This window comes from Terrapene carolina, unplaced genomic scaffold, assembly GCF_002925995.2.
Source record: "Terrapene carolina triunguis isolate 2854851 unplaced genomic scaffold, T_m_triunguis-2.0 Scaffold397, whole genome shotgun sequence".
Taxonomy (NCBI): domain Eukaryota; kingdom Metazoa; phylum Chordata; order Testudines; family Emydidae; genus Terrapene; species Terrapene triunguis.
Window position 1 is genome coordinate 457,749 of NW_020664748.1, and position 19,540 is coordinate 477,288.

A 19,540-nucleotide genomic window follows, 5' to 3' on the forward strand; every position below is an offset into this window, starting at 1 on the left:
GATAGATAGATAGATAGTCAGTCAGTCTTCATGGTGAGGATGACCAAGCAGTGTTGGGCCAAGGCGAGGACAGTTTCCTGGCTGCTCCAGAGGGGACACGGGTTTATGGGGTCCTGCAGGAGTGAGGGGCCCTATTGCCAGTTCTCCCCTCCTGTGCAGAGAGCCAGACCCCAGCCCTCCCCGGGCAGGTGGATAAACACCCCCGCCCTGGCAGGGCAAAGGCAAAGGCAGGAAAATGCCCAGCTCAGCCCGGCCCTCCTTGGGGGAGCCAGCAGCTGGTTGCGCTGAGCAGCCGGGGGAAGGGCGGAGGTCACGGGAGACGAGGTGGATGCAGCGGGGCTCAAAGGGGTGACGCCGGCCACAGACACAACCCTGCTGTTTCCAAAGCTCTTCTCATCTGCCAGCCCCGGGGGTTAAAATACATCGTTCCTAGAGTGGTCCCGGGCCAGGCCAGGCGGCGGTTTGGCAGGGCGGCTGCTGAGTAAATCCCCATTTGCCTTGAAAATGGGAGCCAGCCGGAGAGACGGACCGAGTGACCAGCCAAAGGCATGTTGCAAGGGGTGTGGCGGCTTCCCCTCCTCTGCCAGGGCTCCCCCATTCCCCCGCTCCCCTGCTGTCTATGCACCAGCCTCTGCTGCTGCACACGCGGGCCCCATCACGCCAGAAACCTCTACCGGCATCGCTTCCTGGGAGCAGCATCCCCACAGCTGGAACATCGGGGCAACCTCTGGAGCCCAGCCCAACCCCTCGGGGAAAGATGGCAGCATTTAGGAACAAAACTCACCCACACGGACAACGAGGTTAAGGGTCCGAGGCAGCCAAGCGTGAGCAGGCGTGTAGGGAGGGTGGGAACCGTCCTGAAGCCACCTGCTTTACCAGCTCCCGGTTCAGACTCGGATGGGCTCTCCCAGGCATCGGGTTAATATCGCAGGCAGGTCTGGGAAACGGCCCCGAGCCAGATCCACCCAAGAGTTGCATCAAACTGGCTTTGAATCCACGCCCTGAGCCGCGCATGGAGTTGGAGCAGCGTCACGAACAGTTTTGAAATCCAGGCTGGGCGTTTGTCTAAACGCTCTGCTCTGGGAATTGGGGGGGGGGGGGCAGCTCTCCGGCCCGTGTTATCCCGGAGGTCAGACAATGTCCGCAATGGGCCCCTCTGGCCATCTGTGACTCCACGAATCCCCCAGCACACGGAGCTCCCGAGAGGGTCCTGGACTCCTTCATTTACTGAGCACAAGCGCTTCGGCTGGGGGGTCTCTCCCTTCCCATCCGTTCAAATCCTTTCTCCCCCTCTGGTGGGGGGAGGGAATCGAACCTGGGTCTCCCATATCCCACTTGAGTGCTCTCGCCACAGGGCAAAAAGTTATAAGATGGGCACTGGCCGCTGCGCCTCCAGCCAGCTTCTGAACAGGCCCCGACCAGAGATGCGCTCAGAGCTCGCCTACCGGCTCAGGCCTCGCACACAACTAGGACAGCCAACCGCCTCTCTGCTCCCGGGGCACGAGCCTTTCTGGGCGTGGGTGCACAGGCAGTGGGGCTGGGGTCCAGAGGCAGTGACGTAGGTGCCTACAAGGCTCAGCAGGCGTTTTGTGGATCATAGTGGAGCCAAGACTTGGACTTAGGCCCCTAAACCTGAAACTCGCCTGCCCAACACCTTCCTGACCCCACTTTCTGTGCCACGTTTCGGGGGTGACCAGCACTTCCCTGCTGCCCAGGGGGGTGCAGATAAACACATCAACCCCTGTGAGATCCAACCAACAGCCTGTTCCAAGTGCTGTATGTCCCTCACTCTGCCGTAGGGCAACACCAGATTAGGCGGAAAGAGCCCAGGACTATAGTCCTGTCTAACGTCTCTTTAAACAAAAGCTCAGAGGTGCAGCGCTCGCTTTGTTTCTGGTGTCCATCCATCCCCCAGGATTCGTAAACTTGTTAAAACTTCCCAGATAAATAGTTTCAAGAACTTGTGAGCTGTTCAGCTACTCTGGCCCCAGCGGCGCTAAGAGAGACACCGAGGAGCGAAGAGGGACAGGCTCATCGTGAGATGGAAAAAGCTCACTGGCGATTTCTGAGCTTTTACGTCCTTTGAGAGGGTGGTTCAGGGCTGGGGAATGATGTGTCGTTAAACCTTCAGGGGCTCGGTTTCTCACCCGGAGAACGCAGGGCTATGAAACTACCCCCCTTGGCAGACAAAAAATAACATCTCTTTAATAATGCATCATAAATAAATAGAAAACAGGCACAAATTCCTGCAGCTGTATACAGCCCTTTCTGGAAAGGCAGCTGCTTCTGGCACAGGGAGAGGATCTTGTCTGCAGTTTTACCTTTAAATAATTGATTTAAAGATCACCTTAGCAGAACAACTTCCCCCAGCCCCCTGTTTGAATCTGGTCTCCCAATTAAGAAGTAGGTTAAATCTGTTGTCAATTTCCTTACCCAATGTGGGAAGCTGATTGGTTCCCCTCAGGGGCGTGGGACAGGCCAGCTGTGTTATAAAAGACCAGCTCAGGGGTAGGGAAAGGCACGGAGAGAGCTGAGTATTTTCAGTGCTGGGGAAGTTGTGGAAAAAGTGAGAAGGGATGTTTTAAAGAGGAAAAAAATAACTGCCTTTGTTTGTGGTTTAGGCCTTTATAAATAGCCCAGGCGGATGTCTCTGGGGTGTAGCGTTTCAAGGAAGGATTGTAATGCTGGTTCTCTGCATGCAGGCTCTTGCTCTAGGTAGATGAGTGAATCATGTGGGTGTGGCACAGAGATGAGCAGCCTAGGACCGTAGTACATAACTCTGTTTTTTAGATGAGGCTGGGCAGGGGCAGGTGGGGGCGGGGGAGCGTGGCTAGTTCACAGCTGGCAGCCCCATAGGGTGGGATTGAAGTTTCTCCATCTTGTAGGAGATTTAAATGATCAACTGACTTGCAGGAGAGGCCGTCCTGTTTCCGTCGTGGGGGGTGTCACGGACTCACAGATCGTGCCCATTCTTGGCCCCGTGCGGTCCGTGGGGGGTGCCCCTTTCAGTGCGACAGCCCTTCTCGGGAGTCCACTCTCTCTCGGGGTCAGGCCCCTCCACCTCCTGGAGCCGCACCTCTCTGAGCCTTAGCACGTCTGTCTCTCGCTGTGGGTCCCCTCGCTCGGGACCCCCGGGGCCTCCACGCCCGAAGGGGTTAATGCCACCCTGTTCTCTAGACCGGAGCGACTCTCAGCCAGTGTAAAACAGGAGGGTTTATTGAGAGTTGAACCCACACAGGAAACTCTCAGGGCCTCAGGCCTGGCCTCCCTCAGCACAGCACCCCCATCTCTCTATCCAGGGGGGCTCTGCCTGCTTCCCCCTCTCCAGCCCCGAGCCCCCCTGCTCCCAGCTGGGCATCTGAGATCACTGGCCCCAGGCCCCGCCTCTGTCCATTGTCTTCTCTCCAGGTAAACAGGGTTGTAAACTGAGGCCTCCTCTCCTCGCTTCTGTCCTCTGGCTGGAACCGGCTGGGTAGGTCACTGGGTCCTCACTCTGCAGCCCATTGTCCGCCCACTGTCCAGAACCGGCTGCAACTCCTGAGCTGGGTCTCCGGGTCGCCCAGTCGCCGGGGTAAACTCCCTCTCCCCTCACCTCGTTAAACCAGTAACACCCAGGGAAACTGAGTCCCACCCCCTCCGCATGCAAACCATTGAAACCCCACCAAAAACAAGAAAACCCCCCACTTCGTCACAGGGGGGCTGCTAGGTCCTAGGCACCGTGTGCAGCCGCTAACTTAGCCTGGTTGCAGTCAGGACACCCGGTGCGGCACAGGGACTTACCCAGGGCTTCATTCGTATTGAAAGAGGTGCCGGGGCTCAGGCAGTCTTTTAACCTTCATAACTATGGCAACAAGCCCAGAGGCACCGGGGCTCTGAACGGCCAGGCCCGGGGCTCAGGCCTGGACCAAAGTAAGCACCAGACTTAACTACTTTGAAGGCTCTTCCCCGGAAATAAAAGCCCGTCTCAGCAGCTCCGTGCAGCCGGACTCTCTCTCTGCTTCTGCTTTGCTTGGTAGCGCTGGGCACCTGTATGCAGGCAGGGGGCGTGCAGAGAGCGTGCAGGCTGAGCCCTGAATAGCTCGTGAGCTGACTGACCGGCGTGATAGACAAGGCTCTAATGGATCCCGGGGGGCGGGGAAGGTGATGGGTGATGGCTGTACAGTGATGCAGTCACCTGGTTTAGGCAGACGTTTGCCAGGAGCAGCTTACCCCCAGCCCCTGGAGCTCAGTTCCCTACATGTCCTCTGCACCTTCCATCCCTATCTCCCCCCCTTCCCTATGTCCTCTTCACATCCTCGGACATGGAAGGTTTCAGCAGCCGGTGCCTGTCCCCTCCCCTTGGCACCTCTTCCTACCCGAGGGAAGAAGGTTATTTAGTGAGGACTCAGCCCAACTTTCCTGCCTTCTGGCATGGTGCAGCGCGGCTCCGTTCCCGGCTCTGATGCCGCGGAAGGGGACTGGTTGCTAGGAGAACTCGGGTCCATTCCAGCGCTCGGAGGGAGTGGGGTCTAGTGGCTAGTACAGCAAGGGGCCAGTGGTCAAGAAAATTAAGCTCTGTATAATAACAACTCCACCGACCCAGAGAGGGGGGCTCATGGTCTGAAATGCCCGATCTCTGTGCAAGCCCAGGTCAGACTCCACCCTGCTGAGATTAAGCAGTGAGTTCCACCTCGTTTTAAGAGGTTGCGGCACAATCAGCAAAGGCTCTGCCTGTTCTCCCTGGCTCGTAAAATCCTCGATTGTGCAGCGCGCTGGGGTCGCTGCCTCCCTCCGCCTCAGAGGTGGCTGCATTTCAGTGGCGCTTTGTGTCCTACAGCACTTAGATGGGGGGAAGGGTGTTGTATAAAAGCAATAGATTCCCTACCCCTGGCTGGGGCGGGTAGGAATTGGGCAGTGTCCCTTTAAATAGTCCGGGAGCCTCCAGCGCTGCTCACCATGTTCTAGTGCAGACACAGGGCAGCTGGGTGGACGTGGAGCTCGGCCGTGTGAGTTCTTGGACCCGGCTGCGTCCCCGGGAGAGCAAAGGCGCACAGAACCGGCCCGGGGCCGCATTCCGAGAAGGACTAAGGGGTAAATTTTTCCGAGAGAGAGTCATTACCCAGAGGGGTGATTTCCAAAGAGGTGGAGAGATTCTCCATCACTGGCAATTTAAGAATCCCAATGGGATGTTTTCCAAAAAGCTCGGCTCTAGGAATTCTGTGGGGGCCGTTCTCTGGCCGGAGCTATGCAGACGAGAGGCTCACAACGGTCCCTCCTGGCCTTGGCATCTCTGAATTTATGCCCCCGAGGCAGGCAGGTGCCTACTCCCCCCATGTGTCTGCGAAACCAAGCCAATGCCACGTTCGTGGGGCCGGGCTGGGGGAGGCGGGTTCAAGGGGGTTGGCATCGCCCGGGGTGGAATACCAGGCTGTTCCCAGCCAGGTCCCGACACCCTGCCCGTCACTGGGGTATCTGGGCGCCTGCTGGGAAGAGAGGGTGTGTGAGGTCCCTGTGAGTCGGATCAGACTTGGGTTTTCTGCCCAGCACATGGTTTAACCCCCTCCCTTCTCCTGCCACGCAGGTTTCACGGGCATGGCGGGCTGTGTCAGCAGCCTCTGGGTCAGGCGGGAAGCCAGGGGCGTTACGAGGGGGAAAGGGAAGCCTTCCGGGGGCCCGATCCCAGCCCTGCTCACGAGACACAACGGAAACCTCTGGCTGAAGCAACTTTACTGTGCGTTGACCCCGTTCACACACAGCGGCCACGCAGGGCGGCTCGGGGTTCAGATCTTGCGGTTCCTCTCGTCGGCGCACTCCCGGAAAAACTCGTTGCACAGCTCGGCGGTGAGGGCCAGGAACACCGCGTACTCCTGGAAATCCAGTTCCTCGTCCCCGTTGGCATCCAGATTCCCCATCAGCTTCTTCAGGTCACTTTCGTCCACCTGGTCCTGCAGCGGGGGGAGGAGAGAGACACGGGCATCGAATGCAGCTTGGGCCCAGACCCTGGTCAAATAGGAAGCCGGGCTCCACAGGCCGATAGATGGGGAGGAGGAAGGATAGTATAGTGGTTACAGCTCAGCGCTGGGAGCCAGGACTCTTAAGGAAATCACTGCCTCAGTTTCCCCATAGGATACTTCCTTTGTAAAGAGCTAAGGCTTTAGGTGCCGCATCAGCTGCTATTGTTATTTGGAAACCACGTTGGCTGCGTGTCTGCTCGACGCCCGTCAGCTCTGAAAGCGTCAGGCCGAGCCCCTGCGGTCCAGCCCTAGAGTCCCCCACCCGCATCCCCCTCCACTTACCCCGACAAAGCTGGGCAGCTCCGTGAGGAGCAGCTCCTTCATCTCCGCCTTGCTGAGCTTGTACCTGTCCCCCTCCTTGCCGGAATACTTCTGGAAGGTGCCCACCAGCACCCCGAGGGCCTGTTCCATGGGAGACGCCATCCCGCCGCCGGCAGAGCTGAAAGGGGACAGAAAAGGGTCCAGAGAAGAGCAACAAGAATGATGAAAGGTCTTGAGAACATGACCTATGAAGGAAGGCTGAAAGAATTGAGTTTGTTTAGTTTGGAAAAGAGAAGACTGAGAGGGGACATGATAGCAGTTTTCAGGTATCTAAAAGGGTGTCATAAGGAGGAGGGAGAAAACTTGTTCACCTTAGCCTCTGAGGATAGAACAAGAAGCAATGGGCTTAAACTGCAGCAAGGGAGGTCTAGCTTGGACATTAGGAAAAAGTTCCTAACTGTCAGGGTGGTTAAACACTGGAATAAATTGCCTAGGGAGGTTGTGGAATCTCCATCTCTGGAGATATTTAAGAGTAGGTTAGATAAGTGTCTATCAGGGATGGTCTAGACGGTATTTGGTCCTGCCATGCGGGCAGGGGACTGGACTCGATGACCTCTCGAGGTCCCTTCCAGTCCTAGAATCTATGAATCTATGAAAAGAGCTACCGGAATGATTCCAGGTCTTTCAAACCCGCCTTGCAGCGCGAGCCGAATGGCGCTCCGTCCCTCTAGCCAAGAGCTGGTTCGGCGGTGAGGCGATCCCGTTCTGCGAGTACGCGCGTGAGAGCAGGCGCTGCTTTACTAGAACAAAGCGTCCCAAGATCCAATGGCTGGAAGTCACTGAATCAAGACTGGGTGCCTGTCTCCAACCTCCGCTGTGCTGGGCCGGATGCCGAAATCCCCGGGCGAGGTTCTGGGGCCTCCTGATCCAGGACTAGCCGGTCCTTCCGGCCAGAGAATCTATGGATCTATGGACAGCAGAGTGCAGGGCTTGGGAGAGAGAAAATGGCACTTCGGGGGGGAGAGGGGGGGGCTGACTCTCCAGCCTCCCCTCGCGAGGTCTCACCTTGCAGCACCCCCCACTGTGCTCTGGGGCACGGTGATGGAGCAAAAACGACATGATCCGGTGACCTCGCCGTGACTGACTGTTTTTTCCTTGCCTCTCTGCCGGGAAATCGACTACAAATGTGGCGTGCCAGGATCGTAGCCTCAGAAGGAGACAGAGGGAGGGAGGCAAAGCCCAGCCCCTCGTGTGTAACCCTGTCCTGGGGGCCGTGCCCGCGTCTGACCCATACCAGAGCAGCTTTTCCTGGGGCTTTGGCAGCGTTCGTCTCACTGAACTGAACTCTCGAGGGCTGGCTCGGGGGGCTGGGTCCTTCCTGCTGCAGAAGTGCCTAGCAGCTAGAGCCCCACACGGGTTTCATCCCGCTCCCGCTATTACAGCAGTGGGTCCTGCAGGACCCGCGGGATCCCAGTCCTGCTGCAGGGCTCGGGGCTCAGTCCCTGCTCCGCCCAGGGAGAGTGCAAAGCAGCAATGGGGCTAGAAACCCCTACGTAATTCCCCTGCCTGCTCCGTGCCTTCATTAGCAGAGCACCGTCCCCCAGCACCCCTGGGAAGGAGAGGCCGTATCCCCACCCGGATGCCTATGGGGAAACAGAATGGTGAAAGACAGGCTCTGGGTTACGCAACAAGTCAGTGGCAAAGCAGGGATTCGAACCCAGGCGGCCTGGTTCAGGCTGCCCCACTGGGCCACTTTCCCCTGCCCGGCACCGGGCGTGAGAGATGAAGGGGGGATTTCTGCTACACACACGCTAGGAAGCAGAGCTTGAGCTGATGGGTCAGAACCATCCCCAACCCAACAGCCCCCCCCCTTTGAACTCCGCCAACAGCTCCAGGGCGTGGCTCTGTAGCCCGCGTCTGCAGCTCCGAGCTCAGCCCCCGTTGCCAGTCCGGAGTGGACCCAGCCCCCTCACTCTGCACCTGCCAGGGAGTCCCAACGCCTCTCAAAGTGCCCTTTGCAGCCAGCTACGGAGCAAGGCCGTGCAATGAAACCAAATAATCCCCAGAAAACTTACCAAGCCAAGCGGAAGGGGGATCCGAGCAGCGAGGGAGGGGAATGGAGGCAGGGAAAGTGTGGTTCTCTACCCAATAGGATGCAGCCTGCTTTCTCCAGCAGCTCTGGGAAGAGCAGACCTGTAAGAACCTGAATTCCCCTTCGAAGACGCCCTCCCCCCCGGCCAGCCTGCGGCGCGGCCTCCCCGAGCTGAATTTCCATCTTCAGCACCCAGCATCTCTATTTCAGTTGTGTCCCATCCCTGGGGAGGGAAGCTGGGTGGCTTGGACGGGGTTAATTAATGTCCAGGGGGTGCTTTGGACCTGGATAAATGCTGCAAGTCGTTTGTGGTTTGGATTGAGAATTGTGCATCCTGCCCCACCCCCCCGACACCCAGGCCTAGCAAGACCCCCAGATATCACCCCACAAAATTAAAAGGCATTTTCTCCTTTGTGCTCTGTGGCTGTTGTTTGAACCATGACTATTAACGGCAGCTTTTCCTGATAACCAGCACAGACCTGCCGCCCGCTAACGAGGCCCTGGGCGTGGGAGCTGAAACCTGTCTAGCAGGTATTGCAGAGCTGAGCACACCTGGGTACCTGCAGCCACACCCACACACCTGAGCACAGACCCAGCCACGTGAGCTCAGCTGCTCCATGTGCCAGGAGGTAACGTGCAAGATTGCTCCCTGGAAACGTTACGGGGCAGGAATTCAGACCGACCCCAGATTCGATTCCCAGAATAATCAGTTGCCCAAATACAAAATGGGAAAGGGACTGCCAAGGCCGGGGTACTGCAGAAACGGATCTGGGGGTTATAGGGGGTCACAGGCTATGAGTCCACGTGATACTGCTGCAAAGAAAGTGAGCGCCATTCCGGGATGGACCAGCTGGAGTGTTATAAGCGAGACGTAGGACGTCATTCTTCCGCTCTTCTTCGCACTGATCGGGCCTCACCCGGAGCAGTGTCCAGTTCTGAACACTGCGCTTCGGGGCGGGGGGGCAAATTGGAGAAAGCCCAGAGGAGAGCGTCTAGAAAACACGGCCTACAAGGAAAGGCTGAAAAATTGGGTTTGTTTCGTGTGGAGAAGAGAAGGCTGAGGGGGGAACAGAACAGTCTTCAGACATGTAAAAGGTTGTTATGAAGAGGAGGGTGATAAATTGTTCTCCTGAATCACTGGGGTCAGGACGAGAAGTAACGGGTTGAAACTGCAGCAAGGGAGATTTCGATCAGACATTAGGGAAAACAGTCTGTCGGGGTCGTTAAGCACTGGAACTGATTACTGACCGAGGTTGTGGAATCTCTGTCACTGGAGGGTTTTAGGAGCAGGTTGGACAAACCCCTGTTGGGGATGGTCTAGATAATACTTAGTCCTGGCTGAGTGCAGGGGACTGGACTAGACGACCTCGCGAGGTCCCTTCCAGCCTGACATTTCTATAATTCCAGGCCTCTTCAGCCTCTGAGATTCTCCCGGGGGGTCTAGTCCCTCTGGTGGCTTAGGGGACGTCTCCTCTCCAAGCCTCCAGCTGCTTCCCTGCTGCAAACAGCCCTGGCCTTGGGTCCCCCCTCAGCGTTTCAGCATCTTGGCAGATCCAGGGGCCTCTCTACTTCAGTCCCGCGCTTCCTGACCCCCTCACCCTCTCAGCATAGCCCAGACGCCTGCCTTAGGGGCAGGGTTGCCCCGTGGGTCCGTGTCCACCTGCCTTGGACCCCTGCTGCTCTAAATCGTGGCTCCGGGAGGAGTCGACGTGTGTTTTCACCGACGCTCGATGTGAGCGAAGCAACGGGTGAATGAGGAAACTCAAAGCCCGGCCTGAGCCTCCTGCCTGCTCTCTCGAGACGGATCGTGGGGAAGCGAAACGACCCGGCTCACCGGTGGAAGGCGACCTCCCAACGTTCGTCCCGTGGCTGGATGCACAGCGGGAAGGCGCTCGGCTCCTACGGGGGGAGGGCGGCACAAGGACCTACGGGGAACTGACCGGTGCAGGGAGGCTTTAGCCACAGGGCTATGCGGCTGGCCGGGGTCTCAGGAGCCACCGAGAATGCAGCCCAGCTGGGAGAATTCGAGGTTATCGCTCCAGGCTGGCCTTGCACAGCCCTTCACACGCGTGGGCCGCCAAAGCTCGGGCACCAAGAGCTTTGCAAGCCGAGTCGGCCCAAGCTTGGGCCATGTGGTTCGAGTTACAGGCGCGCCGAGGCTCTGCTCAGAGCATGCAGAGCCCAGCGTGTGGGGTCCTTTTTTTTCCTTTTCTGCTTGCGTCACTCGGAAACGGCTTGAATCATCAGGCTCAAAGTTTCCAAAACAATCGCCCCCGGGCTGGGACGCAGCATGGGGAATCCTAGGCCGAAAGGAATCGGCAGGGGGAATTGATGAGTAATTTGAAACGGCTAATTAGCCAGGAAGTTAGACCTGAGCCTTCTCTATGGAGGCCACTGCTCCCCCCTCCCCTCATTACCGGCTGGATTCTGAAAGGCTCAGATGAGACTCTGGGATCACAGAGCCCTGGAGATGAGCCCAGAAAATCTCGCTCCTGAGACACACCCTGGCTTAAGCGTCTTTAGAAAGACTTTTATTGAAAGCCCGGGTGATTACACTGGAAACAAGGGGGCCACGGGGGGTTGAGACGCAGGAATCCCGGCCCCGCAGGCATCTGGGGTCACTTCTTACGCAGCTGCTTCTGCCGCTGATCCTTGAAGAAGTCGTTGAAGCCCATGGCCACGCAGGCTAAGAAGCAGGCGAACTCCTGGAAATCCACCTCGTTGTCCTTGTTGACATCCAGGTCGCTCATGATCTTCTGGAATTCAGCGTCGTCCATTTGCTTCTGTGAGAAGCAGAGGGAGAGACGCTGGGTTAGCTCAGCGGCCTGCTTCTATGTGGGGTCCCTGCCACCACCAGACGCTCAGCCGGTCAATGGTAGAGCAGCCCAATATCCTGGCTCCCTCCCTCCCTCCCTCCCCCTAACCACTCGCTTGCGTGGCTCAGCAGCTGGGTACGTCTTGTCTAGGAGCATGGCAGCCTGGATCAGACCAGCCGGTATCCCGTCTCCGACACTGGCTGGCACCAGCAGCTTCAGAGGAGGGTGCAGGAAACCCCCAGCTGGCCGAGCTGGGACAGTCCACCCAAGAGGCTAAGATTTACAGTCTAACTCGTGTAAGCCCGGAAGCACATGGTTCGTTAGCCCTTCCAAAATATTCACCCTCGTGAACTGATTGTAGTCTAGTTAAACTAGGAGCACGTTGGCTCTGGGACCGTCACTCATGTCTGGGCAGCACCAACACAATGAGCCCCTGATCTGGTGGAGACCTTGGGGTGCTCGTCTTCACATAACCCGGGCTAACCCCGTTTGGCTCTTTGTTCCCCTCTAGTGGCTGCACCACAGCTGGAAGGTTGAGTCTGCTACTGCCTCTGGGTTAATGGGCTTAGTCTGAATCTGGGAGCATGAGCTGAAAGTCCCCAGGTTCTGTTCCCACACGTGTCGGGTGCAGGGGCCTTGTTAAATGCAGACTAGGGGGCCCAGCTCTTCACGTGGGAGAGTGTCCGGCATTTCTGGAGATCTCACTGAATAGTTCTGATTGCAGGAAAAGACCAACCTTTGTGGCAATTTGGAAAGCATCGTAATTTGATTTGTCCTTGAAACAGGCGGATTTGGGGTATTGAACGTCTTCCCATGGAGCTTTTTTTTAATTATTATTGAAATTTTGTTTTTCAAATTTGATAATTTTTGAAAATGCAAATTGTTTTATTTCCAAAATCAAGGGGATTTCTTTGGGGGGGGAGGGTTTTCCAAAAATGAACATTTTGATAATTTAAAAAAAAGTCCTTTTATAATAAAAAAAACCATTGTTTAAACTGACCAATCAGAGTTGGGAAAGAAAGAAAGAAAGAAAGAAATTTTAAAAAATCAGTACATTTGTGTGACAATGTCTGGTTCTGAAAGATGGTCAGGTTTCACCATAAATACTAGTTCAACCAAAAAATGGTGACCATTTTGAATCTTTTCCCTAATATTCACCCTAACTCTTTCTTCTCTTAATTTCTTCCGGCTGCAATTGTCTGTCGATCTCCCTGAGGGCTTTGTAGTGGCACCCATCACCACAGTATCTGGGCACCTTGCACATGAAATAGGACAATCTAGAGCCACCTGCCCAGGCGGCAATGGACAGGGAGCCCCGGGGGGAGCCGCTTACTGAGATCAGGGCAGGGGCTGGCAGCCAAGGAGCAGAGATGCCTGTGCACAGCGGGAACTGGCCATTTATACTTCCCGAGCCCTGCCACCCAAATCCCCTGCAGCTTTCAAAACAGCCAGTAACATGGGATCTCATCCCTCCCAACCAGCCCCGCGCTGCAGCGAGTGAGGAAAGGAGATTCGCTCCCCGCCAGTTTCACCCACGCCCCGGTTTTGCCTAACGAGCCATGTGATCTCATTACCGGGGGTGGCTGGCTCTTCACTCGGGTCACTGGGCCCACAGGTGGGGATGTGGAATTGACCGGGCTGAGATGCGAGCTGACACTTGGGCGCAGTCTCCGGGGCAGCAGGGCGGGGAGGCCGAGGTCAGCTCGGGCCAGCCAGCGCTTTCCTCACCCTCCCCACCTCGCTAGTCACCGACCCGCCGTCGGTCTAGCAGACGGGGTCTAACCTGGGCCGTGGGACACCTGGGCTCAGTTCCCTGGGCTGCCACAGACGCTGTGGCTGACCTTGGAGCAGTCTCTGCTCCTCCCGGTGCCTTAATTCCCCATCTGCAAAATGTGTGGGGGGGGTCTCTACATCAGAGAGTAAAATCCCTGACTGACTGGGAGGGGCCCGGCTGCCGTGCGGGGAGGGGCCGGGAGAGATTCGCAGCCGGAGGAGCGGCCCGTGGCTCTGCCGCTGTCCTTAAGGCTGCGTGACCCGTAGCCCTGCTAGCCACAAAGTGACCGTCCCTCCCCGGATCGCTCTGGCTGCGGTTCCCCTTTAGGCCCGTAGAAGGCGTGCTATGCTGGGGGGGAACAAGGGCCCAGCCTGTCTCCGATCACAGCCCCGGGCTGCACGGCCGGAAGCCAGGCTTCGGTTCAGGCCCGGCTTGCCAGCTCGCTGGGGTCAGAAACGGGCCAAGCTGCCACGGTGCAGGAGACCACGTGATTTGCCCCGTGTGGCTTCTTCCAGCAAGCACAGTTCCTGCTCCGTAGGCCGCCCGGAGCGTCTGCAGACAGGGCAGGATAGCTCGTGTCCCGCTGAGCTGCAAAGTTCCTGGGCCCGAATTAAACCAGACTCGCCCCAGCGTTTCGCTGCAGGCCAGGTGATCCCCCCCCCCCCCCCGGCGCCGAGGCCTGCAGGGAGCTTGTTAGCTGTGGCTGACGGACGAGGCCGTGGTTACAGGCAAGAGAGCCGGATCTCACTGGCCCGGGGGACTCTCCCAGCAGCCCAGACAGGCAGGCAAGGTCTCCACCGTCAGTGCACCGGGGCTGCCGGATCGGACGTGGGGGCCCCCTGCTCAAATATCGCCCCAGTCTCCCGGTCTCACCCCCTCGTGTCACCCGTCCCCAGGGAGGAACGTGGCCCGACATGGGCTCAAACGGCCCCTATCAAACGTCACGGGCCCAGCAGAATTGCTCTGGAAGGCGCCGTTACCCCCGGTTCCCGGGCCCCTGGCAGGCTGGGTGACGGGGGCGGGGCGCCCCGGGGCGGCTGGGCCCTGTTTGCCGCCGGTTGCACATCCCTTGGCTCTGGGAGCAGCTGTGTTTGCTGGGCTGGGTGGCCGCTATTGTCATCCTGTTTGCCCAGCCCCACAATAGTGAGCGGCTGTTTGATTAGAAGGTGGCAGCCGGGTGGATCCCGTGCACCTGAAACGTGAGCTGGGCTCTCCGGGGCTGAGTCATGCCCGGGGCTGGGCCCACCGTCGCTCTTTTTTCTCACCTCTCAGTCACCGGTTTGAAGCCAGCTGAGGCTCGGTAGTGAGCTGAGCTAATTCCTAGGGGTGTCAGCTCAGAGCCTGGGAAACCCCTTCAAGGATCAGCGTTTCCTAGGTTTTCAGAGCAGAGGGAACCATGCGCCCATCTATCGCACCGCCCCAGCCAGAGCATTTCACCCGCTCGCCCCGGTCCTCAACTCCTAGCTCTGCCTGGGTCCGGCCTCCAGCAATGGAAACTCCACCCCAGCCGTGAATCCCCCCCGGTGCTTTATTCCTAAATGACTTTTGCCTGGCTTCGTGCTGCCTTCTCTGCTTGGCTAATGGGCCCTTTAGTACCAGGAAGGCACTTAGACGCGGTGATCGGCTAAACAGCCGGACTCCTCGTGTCTCTCACTCTCGACTTGGGGGGCTTGGTGCTGGACAAAGCAGACAGCCCTTCCTCCAGAGATCTGGCGAGCTCGGTTTCATCCCAGGCCGGATCTGAGCGACACGGGCCCGGGTAACAAAAGCCACCCGCGCGGTCGAGGCCTCTCACAAAGAGTTGGTGGGTTTCCCCGTAAAGGCCCGGCTCCCGCAGTCCCGTCACTACAGCAGCAGCCGGTGGCTCGTTGTAAAACGATGGATAACTTTCTAGCTCGCGTCGTCTGCAGAGAGCGGATGGGAAACGCGACCCTGAATGGCGCAGAAGCCCCCAGATGAATAAACAGAGCCCGAGCTTGTTGTTCTGTGAAATCCCACGAGCGCAGGGTGGGTGACTGGCCTGCAGAGAGAGAGGCCACCAGACAGACGGTCCGGCCTGGGGCTGGGGAGAGCTCGCCAGGGCCTCACTCATGCGCTACCTGCGCGAGTGTTAAAGAAAGGACATGGGACTCCAGTAGCCATCAGCCCTGAAACTCACTAGAGGTGAAACCCCCCTAATGCAAAGACTTATGTTCTGCTTCCGCCCAAGCTGCTCCTGACTCCAGGCCCTTGGACAGGGGCGGGAGGTGCGCCATCGCCTTCACCTCTCCGTGACTCTGAGGCCCTGGGGAGGGAGTGGGCAGGAAATTGCACGCTTGGTTTGCATGCTCCGGGGGTGGTTTGATTTCTCAGGGATGGGGCGGGAAGCCACAAACATTGCAATTTGCATCCAAGCTGGGTGTGCTCAGGGGAGTGATGCTGTCGGCGTGCTGGGTGAAATTCACCACTGGACACGGGGGGCGGGGGGCAGGGCGGGGGCCAGGAGACCCACAGGACCCTGTTTCAGCCCTTCCTGGGGGATCTGCGTGGCAGAGAGGAGGAAGGATGCTGCTGCTCCCGGGGGTTACAGTTCAGCGGGATCCACACAGCACCTTGGCTTTGCAGCTGCGTGAGGGGGCTGGACTCTCACACTGCTCTGCAGGGCGCATGGGGGCATGGGGACAGATGGCATCGGCGGGCGTGAGGGAGTGACCCAGTGCAGCAAGTTCTCCTCCATCCATCCAGTGCCCAGTGGCTCCCGCTCCGCTCTCACACGGCACGGGGATGGAGGCTGGTGCTGAGTGCAGCGGGAGGGGGACCAGGAAATCAGAAATGGCCTCAGCTGTGGAGTTCCCAGCAGGATCTGCACCTTCCCAAGGCACAGGGGTGGCTGGGTCACGGGTCCTGGTTCTGCCTTAAAGGGAGCCAGTTGCAAAGCGTGGGGAGCCCGTCTCTAGCTTACCTGCAAACGGGAGGTGCCCCTGGCAGCCCAGCTGTGCCCCCCTCAGCCCACCTCTCTCTGACGCTGATCCCCGCACCTGTGCTACCGAGCTGTGCCAATCGCTCTCAGACGCTTTGCATGACAGGCTCTGGGTCTGGGTGTGGTGCCCCCAGCCACCACCTGGGCCCACCCGCCTCCACGCAGCCTCCTTCCCTTTCATCCTGGGGGTAACAACTGATTCCTGCCCAATGGGACCCAGAGATCCCAGTGCTAGAGCCACATTCCCTCGCACGCACACGGCGCTGGGGGCTTTTCGTTCAAACCCAGGTGGAGACGCTTCCTCCCAGAGCCTCGGGGATCTCTGCTCCCCGCCCAGGGGATGCGCTTGCGTGGCTGGGACAAATCCTGCGGTTTAAATCGGCCCCTGGACATGTGACCAGCTGCCCCCCACACGCATGCAGCCAGGGTGGGCCACTGGCCCCCAGCGTCTGCCTCCCGCACGCCCGGGTTCACAGGGGCCTCGCTTAGAGCCCCTGCACTTCCCGATCCTGCGGAGAGGCGACTGACGGCCCTCAGGAGCGAGACCGCTAGCCACAAACCCACCCCTGCCGTACCGGGGACCGGCTAAGGGAGAGGGGAGCCTGCGAGCCAGGGGTTATGACACTGCACAGGACGCTCCCCCGTGGCTGGTGGATTGAGACCGGGAGCGCTCTGGGGCAGGGCCTGGCTCCCTCTAGCCCCCAGCTCTAGCCGCCATGAGGACACCCTTGGCCTCTCTGCTGAGACTGCGACCACGAGGGTCAGTTCCCACCTGTCCCCCGTAGGGGCTCGATTCCCACTCTTCCCTCCCCCGCCCAGACCCACTTGATTCAGGCCACCAAACGGGCAACAAATCCCCGGCCCGGGCCCCCCAACCCGGGAGCAAAGTCGAGAGAGCTCCATGGGCCCGTGGTCGTTACCGCCCTGGGCTGGATTTGATCCCGTGGCCTAGAGGCGACAGGCTTTTCTCTTCTGCAAGCAGCAGCACTCGGGGTCTCCGTGCCCCTCTGCGAGCGCGGCTGTTGTGAGAGCAAACCGGAAGGGGACGGCGGCGCTCCGCAGGGAGCAGCGGCACCGGGGGCTAAGAAAACCCAGCCAGGTTATCGTAGCGGTACAGGCCGGGCCGCGCCCCGCACTCAGCCGCCCGCAGCCCGTGGGCTCCTGGCCTCTGCCCGCACCAGGGCGGCTGGGAGGGAAACGCTGGGAGGTCAGGACTCGTGAATTCCCCTGGCGCGGACAGAGGGGATCGCAGGGGGGAAGGGCTGCTGGAGTCCGGGGCAGGGGAAAAGGAGGGTAACCTGCAGCAGGCACATCACCGGGGCAGATCAACTGCGGTGCAGCCATGGCGTGATGAGCCGTGCGACAATGGTGCGATGAGCCGTGCGACAATGGTGCGATGAGCCGTGCAACTGCAGTGCTTGTGCATTGCGCTCTCCTAAGCGCTTTAACCCACGCTAGCTGGCCCAGCCCAGACCCGCCTGCCCCTGCCCACCACCCACCCACAACCTTTGCCCGGTGCAATGAGGTTCCCACGGCAGGCGGGTGAGCGACACCACCTTGCACTAGGGCGTGGGAAGCAGCGAGCGCCCTGGGTTCAGCTGCATCCTACCCAGCCTCCCCCGGGGCTGTTGGGGCGCAGGGTGGCTCCAGCCCAGCCCAAAAGCAGGCACCAGACAGGGGGCCCCAATCAACACGACCCCGGGGTAACCTCCCCGGGCCGGGCCCTGTCCATGAGCCGTGTCCCCCTCAGCGCTCAGGAACTGGGGCCAGAGGGGGACGGACGGTGCTGGATGAGCAGAGAGAGGAGGCCGCAGGGCATGAGCCGGCGGGCAGGAGAGCTCCTTGCAGCCGCGGCGGGGAGGTGGTGTGCCGGGGTGGAGAGGGAGGCTGGAGAAGACAGAAGGGGGCTCCCCGAAAGGAGGGCACTGCAGAGACGAAGACTCTTGCGCCGAGAGCAGCCAGAGAAGTGGTGGGGTGCTGGAGGGGGTTGAAAACCCAGGCCCCTTCAGGGTCAAAGCGTGTGGGTCTCTCCGGGGGCTTCCCCACTGCAAACCCCTCCCCCTCCGCCAACGCCCAGCTCCCAGCCTCTCTGGCATCTCGCCCCATGTGCCAGGGCGCGGTGCCCCCGGGGGGCGGGGGACTCTCACTCCCTGGGCTCCCAGCAGCTCAGAGCCACTGAGGCTGTCAGCGCCCCATGGTGCCCCTGCCCAGTGCCCTAGAGAACACACGCCCCCCACCCCTGAGAGCAAGGGACGCTCAGGGCCTGGCCTGGCCGCCTCGGCAGAGGAAGGGGCACTAGGCTGGCTGCCAGCTGTTGGCCAAGGGGCTGAGGGCACCTCCACTGCTTACGGGACTTAATGCAAACGGAGCAAGTTTCGGGGAGACTCGCCCCACATGCCAGCCTCCCGCACAGGGCACAGCCAACACCTGGCAGGGACAGAACAGGCTTTGTCTGGTTCCTGGGCACCGGCTGGTCCTGGTGCAGATGGGTCCAGCAGGCTGCCCCGGGGCATCGGTTTGTTCTTTGTCGCTGGGTGAGAGCGCGAGTGTGCGTGTGTGAGTGTGTCTGCGTGCGTGCGTGCGTGTGTGTGTTCGTGCATGAGTGCGTGTGCATGTGAGTGTGTGCATGTGCATGCGTGAGTGTGTGTGCATGCATGAGTGTGTGTGCAGGTGTGAGTGTGCGTGTGTGTTTGCGTGCATGTGTGAGTGTGTGTGCATGAGTGTGTGTGCAGGTGTGAGTGTGTGTGTGTGCGTGAGTACGTGTGCACCGCTTTGGCAGGGCTATAGCAGGCTCCATTCTCCTGTATGCAACACCCCCCCACCACCACCACCACACACAACACCCCGTCACCCAGCCCCTGCACGCAACACCCCGGGGATCCACAACACACGCCCCACAAAGAGCCTGGGGTGTGGACACACAGAGCCACACGCCCAGCACACGTATGAAACACGCCACAGCTATGCTCGGCCGGCAACGCAGCCCCGGCTGCCCTTTCTCTCCCACGTCCCAGGTCCTGAGCCGGCCGGGGATTCTGGCGTGTCCCTTGGCTTCGGGCGCTTTGGGCTGAGCGATGGGTCACGAATGGTCCCTGGAGCGTGGGATGATAAACCCAGCTCGGGCGCCGGCACTGCTCCAGGCAGGGGGAGCACATGGCTCACAGCACGGGCCGGATGCCTGGGTCCCACTGATAAGGGAGGGGGAGGTGTCTCCTGCGACTCTTACAAATGGTGTCTCACAACAGCGGGGGCTGGTTGGGGGAACCCGTCACCCTGCCCGCCCCAGTAGGGGAGCAGATCCCCCTTTGTTGCCCCCCCAACAGATACTCAGAGCCCTTCCCCCCTCCCCGGTAGGGTCTACACGGAGCTGCCTGTAGCCCTCATCTGCCCCGCCAGGGCCATGGAGGGGTGGGGTGTTGCGTGGGGCAGGGGCCCCAGAGAACCAGCCCCCCACACCTCAGAAAACAGGGTGACTTGGTAGGGAAATGTGCCCCGCCCTGCCCGATGCATCACGTACTAGGGACCCTGCGTGGGATCCTGGCAAGGTGCAGATGGATGGGACCTGGACAGGTCACCAGCCCCCAGCGCTGAGACGGGCCAGGTGAGCCCAGCCCTGACGGCGGCTTGTGTGCTCAATTCCCCCCC

At 59.6% G+C, this 19,540-nt stretch overlaps 1 protein-coding gene across 1 annotated transcript in view; it reads right to left on the bottom strand.

The window, feature by feature from the left end:
- LOC112106644 (protein S100-A2-like) overlaps positions 1–6,416 on the bottom strand; it is a 12,020-nt gene extending 5,604 nt beyond the window's left edge. The window contains exon 1 of the mRNA XM_029912959.1: positions 6,276–6,416. Coding sequence (XP_029768819.1) covers positions 6,276–6,416 — 141 coding nt within the window. The remainder of the gene's footprint in view (positions 1–6,275) is intronic.
- Between the last annotated feature and the right edge of the window lie 13,124 nt (positions 6,417–19,540).